Source organism: Carassius carassius, chromosome 50 (assembly GCF_963082965.1).
Source record: "Carassius carassius chromosome 50, fCarCar2.1, whole genome shotgun sequence".
Classification (NCBI taxonomy): Eukaryota; Metazoa; Chordata; class Actinopteri; order Cypriniformes; family Cyprinidae; genus Carassius; species Carassius carassius.
Window position 1 is genome coordinate 18,535,004 of NC_081804.1, and position 7,710 is coordinate 18,542,713.

General features: G+C 37.2%; 1 protein-coding gene across 3 annotated transcripts; it reads right to left on the reverse strand.

Moving 5' to 3' along the window:
* Positions 1 to 154: 154 nt before the first annotated feature.
* On the reverse strand, positions 155 to 7,431 carry LOC132133170 (transcription factor PU.1-like). 3 transcript variants are annotated; one of them, XM_059545912.1, is made up of 6 exons: positions 7,136 to 7,431; positions 6,825 to 6,915; positions 6,502 to 6,674; positions 1,793 to 1,882; positions 1,462 to 1,615; positions 155 to 674 (listed from the first exon to the last, which is right to left on the reverse strand). In XM_059545912.1, the coding sequence occupies exons 1-6, from the start codon at positions 7,172 to 7,174 to the stop codon at positions 358 to 360; spliced, it is 864 nt and encodes a 287-aa protein (XP_059401895.1). In that variant the 5' UTR covers positions 7,175 to 7,431; the 3' UTR covers positions 155 to 357. The 3 variants fall into 3 exon arrangements, with proteins under 3 accessions (XP_059401895.1, XP_059401897.1, XP_059401898.1); XM_059545914.1 differs by having other exon boundaries at positions 1,814 to 1,882; positions 7,136 to 7,430; XM_059545915.1 differs by lacking the exon at positions 1,793 to 1,882 and having other exon boundaries at positions 7,136 to 7,429.
* Positions 7,432 to 7,710: the final 279 nt, after the last annotated feature.

A 7,710-nucleotide genomic window follows, 5' to 3' on the forward strand; every position in this document is an offset into this window, starting at 1 on the left:
GACTACATGAAATATTATACCTTTCAAATTTCATTTATCACACCACTGGCCAATTGAAATGTAACAATAATGAAATCAACACAATTTAAAAGTGGGGGGAAAAAACAAATAGTGACCGGTTACAGCATTGAAACCTGGAAGCATTTACTCTTTAACCTTAAAAATGTCTATTGTCCATATCCATTTGTCAGCTATTCAAATATTATATATCTCTGATTTACCTTTACATATTACATATCCCTGAGATTACATGTTTTGCTGCAGAACAATAGCAGGAGAGAATCTGAGAATATTATTATTATTAATATTGTAGGTAAGAGACACTGGATCTGAACGAGATGTTTTGTGTCCAGAGTTTCAGTGATGATACTGTCTCCTCTCCGTAGTCGTCCTCCTCAGCACCTCGCTGCTGAACTGGTACGTGAGTTTCTTCTTCACCTTTTTGACCTCTCCGGTCTTGCCGTAGTTGCGCAGGGCCCTGGCCATCTTCTGGTAGGTCATTCTCTTGCGGTTGCCCTTCTGCTGGCCCCAGCGGCCGGCGAGTATCTCCTTGTGTTTAGAGGAGAACTGAAAGATGCCTCGCTCTCGGTCCACCCACCAGATGCAATCCCGCATGTCTCCGTCCTGCAGAAGGTCCAGGAGGAACTGATAGAGGCGCACTTTCCGTTTGTTTCCTGTAGAAGTTTACATTCAGTTTAAAGTCTGGAAGGCTCGCCACTTTTGATACCAAATATGATTTCTTATCAAAAACAAACTTTTTATTGTGGCTTGAGTATGATTTAAGATCTGAGTAACACTTACTTTTGATGGTCCTCTTTAGACATTCGACTGACTAGGTAATTTTGCAACTACATGTCAATTAGCAGTCATTAGAGTGAATAAAGGCCCCCTGTAGCAAATCTATGTTTTTTTGTAAGAAAATATCCATATTTCAAAATGTAATAACTTTTCTCTAACTTCCGTTATCTGTCATAAGTGGATGTCATTGCGTCGAATTATGTAAGGATGTTGCGTGATTAGTGACGAATGTAGAGAGAGAACACAACAAAACGCCAGTCATGAATCAGAAATACAAACCGAGGATTTGCAAAGAAAAATGTCAGCGGATTTCAATATAAACCAAGAGAAGACTGGTTTTCTTTTGGAAAAATAAGCTTTGCTCTTATAAACAAACTCGCGAGAATAATATCTCAGAGGCTGTGTCATCCGCCGGAACGTTTGCGTTTGAAAATATGGATTTTTCTTTTTTTTTTGGACTTGTAGACTGTTCAACTGCAACACTCGCTGACTACAATTATAGAGCTTGGAATAGCCAGGACAATTTTTTATATAACTCTTATTGGACTTGTCTGAAAGAAGAAAGTCATATGCACCTAGGATGCTTCGAAGGTGAATAAAACACAGTCTAATTTAAATATTTGGGTGAACTAACCCTTTAAGACATTTTTGTTTGTAGCTCACCTGATAGAGTGCTGGAGATGCCTGGGTGTTTGTCATTGTCCTCCTCACCCTCGGACACCTCAAAGGGTGGACTGCGTCCCCCGGGTTCCTCATCATCAGTACTGCAGTGGGGGACAGGGGACCGCTGGTACATTGTATGGGGTACATAAGTATACTGTAGAGATAGACCAACAATCATCAGACTTGCCTTAACGCTTCTGTGGCTCCTTATGCTAACCCTGACACAGGGACACATATAATCAAAGCAATGAATGCTATCAACCAACTCGGTGCAAGTTTTAATTTTTTACATTTTTTTTTTTTAAGAAGTCGTAATTTTGTATAAATTCACCAGTACTGAGGGTGCACTAACTCTCAGAGCTGGGACACATCTGTGGTAATTAACTGCATCCAATCCACTTGCGCACCCTGACGAAACCACCTGAGAAGGAGAGAGAACATGCAAACTCTACAGAGAAAGGAGTCAAACTGGGGACCTTCTTGCTTTGAGGCAGCAGTGGTACCCACTGAACCACCATGCCACCCAACCTGCATCCACAGCCTAAACCACCCTAACCCTCTGTGGGATGTGAGCAGGTCATACAAAAATGTATGAATGAGATGGTACAAATTCAAACAAATTCATCTCCAGTTTCCCAAAACATACGAAAACGTGATTTTTAGTAATGAATGAACCTGCAAATGAGATTGTACAAATTTGTATGAATTTGTCACCAATTTTCCAAAAAATATATGATTTGTAATAAAAAATAGGGAAACTGCACCTCTAAACCTAGCCCTCAGTGGGACGTGAGCAGATCATCCATACAGATCAACATACGAATGAGGTCGTAGAATTTCCCACAAATTTCCCACCAACTTGCAATATGCATTAAAACAAACTTTTTAATTTTAAAAGTATGAACCTGCACCCTGAAACAAAATCCTCAGTGGGGCATGAGCAAGTCATAAAAAAAAATTATTTAATTGTTCGAATTCATAAGAATTCACAATCAGTTTGCCAAAACATGAAGTTTTTTTCATCAGAAGTGTGAACTTGCACCCTAAACCTAACCCTCACTGGGCATGAGCAGGTCATAGAAAATGTACAAATAAGATTTCGTGATTTTTGAGAATTTGGCATTTGTTTGCTAAAGCGTGTAATGGTTAAATTTTTTATGTGTTGTTTACATTGTAATTTAATGGGATATTGGATAATGCAAAATATAAAGCAAAATATCAAACAAATGCAAATGATCAGGCAATGTTTTGTGATTAGTGTATCAGTCGGACATTCCCCGACACTCATTTTCAAGCAAAAAAAAAAAATTGCTGTTTTTGCATGATCTTGGATTAGTATCAAATATTTGGAAACCACAAAATTACTTTACATTGAAAGAGGAAGTAAAAAAACTCAACTGTCAACAGAAAGAGACACACAATGCCATGGTCCCAGATTTACAAATCAAGTGCACATCATGTTTGCTTCCAAATCATACCAGAGAACCACAAAGTTTAATTTATATTAGCAGAATCCCATCACACAAAAACATTTAGTGCATTAGTAATCTTTTTATTATGCCTGTTTATTATTTAATTATATTTGGAGGGCTGCATCTAAAATTAAAGTTTATATTAAGTTATTTTATTTATTAACTTATTTTAAATGTATTTAAAGTCACCATGGAAACACAATGGAAAATTCTTATTTTTGAATGGAATACTGTAGTGTAGTGTTTATTATAAATAATGTATCTGTGCACTTCATTATTATATATATATATATATTTTTTAATTCATGTGCCCTAGTTATCAATAATCAAAAACGTTAACCTCCCCTCCCCCTCAAAATGACACATCTTCTCTTCCGGTCACTAGCTTTGGTGCAAGGGCAGAGCTAGTGACATGAGGGGTAAATGCTGGTTTGGGGGGGGGGGGGGGGGGTTATCGATGCATTGAGAAGTGATGACGCAAGCCATGGGGGAGTATACTACGCTTAAAAATTTAAAGGATATTAGGATATATCCACAACATTCTTCTTAGGACATCACAAACTATTTTTTTAGGACAATTGAGGAAGTCTCTCTATCTCATGATCTCTATAGATAGTCTCTCTATCTCTCTTGCGAGCGCTGTTAGGTAGGTTTTGTTCCATCATCGTCATCTTCAATAAATAAAAAATGTCTTCATGCTAGGGTGTCACCGGTGAATCCAGTGGAGAGAAATCCCCTCATATAACTGCAAACTGGCATTCAGTTCTGCATCCATTTTATTAACAACGCCCCAACTTTCAGCAATCCAATCAATTCCCGAAGTACGAAATCAAGTCCTGCCCTCTTATTTCAGATGCCGTTTCATTCAGATAGATGTCAAAGTAGAGAAAAAAAGACAAAAACCACTTCTGTTTCATGCCGACTTTAAAGAGATAAATACATGTAATACCTTGTGCAACATTATATGTTAGTATTCCTATTCATCTCAGTGGCAGTTGCTCAGCTGTTAAAACTCTGCTCTCCGGTAGCTCTCATTTCAGGCTTGCCTATATTCATACAAGCAGCACCAAGATGCACTGGGTCAAGAATTGGCTGGTTTCTCTGTGCATTCTAGTGGTGCCAAAAGCCAAGTCTGGACACCATTTTACCATGGCCAATTAAACGTAGTGTAACAGCTCAGGTGATTGGTTCAAAATATATTTCTGGAATTAAGTGAGCAAAAATCCTAATTTAATGGTGCTCCTCTCTCTATTAGTACTGCTGGATCTTAGCGCTGCATTTGACAATATCGACCACAACATTCTTTTGAATGGACTAGAAAATGATGTTGGAATTAGTGGAATTGCATTGGCATGGTTTATATTGTGCTTATCTGACCATCAGCAATTTGTAGCAGTGAATAATGAGATATCATATCGATCACAAGGTATGGAGTACCACAAGGCTCAGTAGTAGGACCTTTGCTTTTTACCCTCTACATGTTACCCTTGGGAGATATAATCAGGTAACATGGTGTTAGTTTTCACTTTTATGTCAATGATACTCAGCTCTGCATTTCTATATTAGCCCAGTTCTGACAACACTACACAGGTTTAAATCTTGCTAATTACTTACAAAGCCATGAACGGTTATCTCCTTTATATTTGAATGAGCTCTTTTTACATTATAGTCCTTCACTCCCTATGCAATCTCAAAACTCTGGCCATTTGATAATACCTAGAATATCAAAATCAACTGTGGGCAGCAGATCCTTTTCCTGTCTTGCAACTTTGGAACAATCTACTTAGTGTTGTTCTGGAGGCAAACACACTATGTACATTTAAGTCTAGATTAAAGACCAATCTCTTTAACCTGGCACATACAGTACACAGCACACATTTCTAAAATATAAATACTTGAAAGAATTGTTAGGCTGCATTAACTAGGTCAACTGGAACTGGGAACACTTCCTATTACACCCAATATACTTTTTACATCCTAAGAAGAATGGCATCTACGCTAATATTAGTCTGTTTCATTCTTATTCTGATGTCACTGTAGCCATACGGATCCAGTCTGTATCCTGACCAGATGGTTGATCAGCACCTTGAAACGACCTCTACTAGCTAGATGCGCCCTATAGAGACATATCTCCTTCAAAGACTTCATCACCTCAACAACCATCAGCACAAGACTGCGGGAACCAGACAAGTCCTCTGAACAGACCCTGTGGTCAGCTTCGATTCCTACACTGATGTCGTCAATTATCAAGGAAATTGATTGATGTTCTGAATGAATATTCATTGAAATATTCTGAAAGGCAATATTCACAGAAATAAACCTAATCAGACAAGAGAGTACCAATGATTTTTAACACCAAATCTGGCACAACACATCTTGACAAGGCATATTTGAATCAAACATGAGTGCAAAGGAGATTTAAGCAGTACTGCAGAAAAGAAAATTTTTTTACTGAATAACTTTTATTTTGGTGTATTTTGCTATTTTGGTGTATTTCGCAAACCAGTTAAGCGCAAACATCACCTCACAGTCAATCTCATTGGTCAACTCAGTGAAGCAGTGAGAAAATTTCAGACTTCATGGATTCCAAAGAATCATAGATAGATCAAACATGAGAAAATCAATGCGAACCCATTATAATTAGTTATACTATCTAAAATTAATGCAACTTGACACTGACGGTAAACTGAAGATCGATTTTATTTCAGTAGTGCATGGACTTATATATAGATATTTTCGACAGCAGTAAGAATGGATTTAGAACTTATTTGACATTTTCAGTGTAGGAAGCCTTTAGCTATTGTGGCACAGCGCAACAATTGTCACACCTGGCGAAGATAAAATGTTATGCTTTAGGTTACGGTTAGAGGTTAGCATTTACATGACCAATTAAACCTTCAGAAATGTATGTGGGTGTGGTTTGTGCTTAAGTGTTTTAGGAAGAATGGAAGCTAAATTTTATGGATAAGCCTAATTTTATAATGTCTTTATTTTGTGTGTGTGACTGTATTTTGAAATGTAATTGATTGCTGGGATCAAAGCTGACTTTCCAGCATCATTACTCCAGTCTTTTGCTGCTCATTAAAAATGTATATATATAATTTTTTTATAATTAACAATGTCGAAAACAGTTGCGCTGCTGTATTTATTGATTTATTTATTTAGGGAAACCCTGATACACTATCATTCAAACATATGGGGTTAGTAAATTTGTGGTATGAGCTGCTTCATGACTGTGATGGTCTTTCGCTCACATATCTTGTGTAAGAGTGTGCATATATTGTGCAGCAGCAGCAACAGCCTTTAGTCAGGAAAAGACAGTGTTGAGCAATCAGTCTGTCTCCTCCACTCACATCCTGCCCATCTTTCTTTCTTTTTCTTTATCATTTCTTTCTTTCAGACCTTTTCTCTGATTACAGTACGCTGTTAGACTAGTCCTGCAGACCTTTTATCTAACCCTAGATCCTAATATCTTTCTTATTTTACTGAATAGAATATTTTACTGAATTTTATGCTTCTATTGAAAGGCCACAGTTAATCAGTAAATACAGTAGATAGATAAACTAACCTGTGGAGGAACAACAGGTAAAAGTGTTCCCATCCCTGAATCTACGGATGGATGGAAGGACTCCACGTCTCCATAGCGGTATGTGCTGGGATGCAGCTCTGTGAAATGGTTTCCTTGAGGCGGCTCAAATTCACCGTGATGGCCATGAATGCCTGTGTAGTCCCAGCCACTTTCTTGCATGACAAACATCAAGGGAGAACAAATTGAGTTTGAAGTTGAATTAAAAACTGGTTGTTGGACAAATTGAGAGCTTAAATAAATATCTATATATGTGATTATACGTGTTCTAGAAATTATATATATATATATTATATATAACTTACCAGGATGAGTCTGAGGGTCAGTACTGAGATACGGGTAGAAGTCATATATTGGCCGAGTGTCTGGATCATACGGAATTAATTCTTCTGACAACTGAAAATAAATAAATTAATAAATCAATAAATATTCCAAACCCCCCCCTTCCCCCACACACATTTTTGCTTTTTACCTATTTATATATAAAGGTCAACTAAATTGCACTTAAACCAAAAAAAAAAAAGAAAAAGAAAAGAAAGACAAATAAAAAGAATTCTAGTTTTGACTTGAAAAGTTTAACATTTTTGAAACAGAATGCAATCTCTCATATACTTACAGGTGAAATTACACAGCCATCCATTCTGTAATGCAACATGAAGCCCTTCACTCATATACTGTATCTTCTTCTGTGGCGTCTATCTCACAGTTTCCCACCTGTTTACAGAATATTGCATAACGTGGAAATTACTTCACAAGAGTGCTGTACTTTGGTATCACTTTTCAAATGGGCAAATCTTGTTTTAAAACTCTTCTGCCTTCAGCTTCACCGTCCTGATGTGAGAAAGACGAAATTTCCTGTATTGCCCATAAGTGATAATGCTGACTTCACTGAAGCATCTGGCCTCTGATAGGTCAAATGTGGCGACGACTCGTGATTTTTCATTTATGACACTGTTAAGGGATTTCGGCCAATCATTATCCAGTAGATGGGTTGGCTTTATCTCCACCATCTCTTAATTGTTTTAATAATTCTTTAGTAAAGTTTGTCAGATGATACATTTGACTGATTTCAGAAAGATTATTTAATAAATTGTGTGCAAACTCCAGGCCTACCTACTGTACATAAAAGTACATAAAACTTTCTGTTTTAGAATTTTTTTACTATTTTCATCACTTCAAGATCTTATTCGT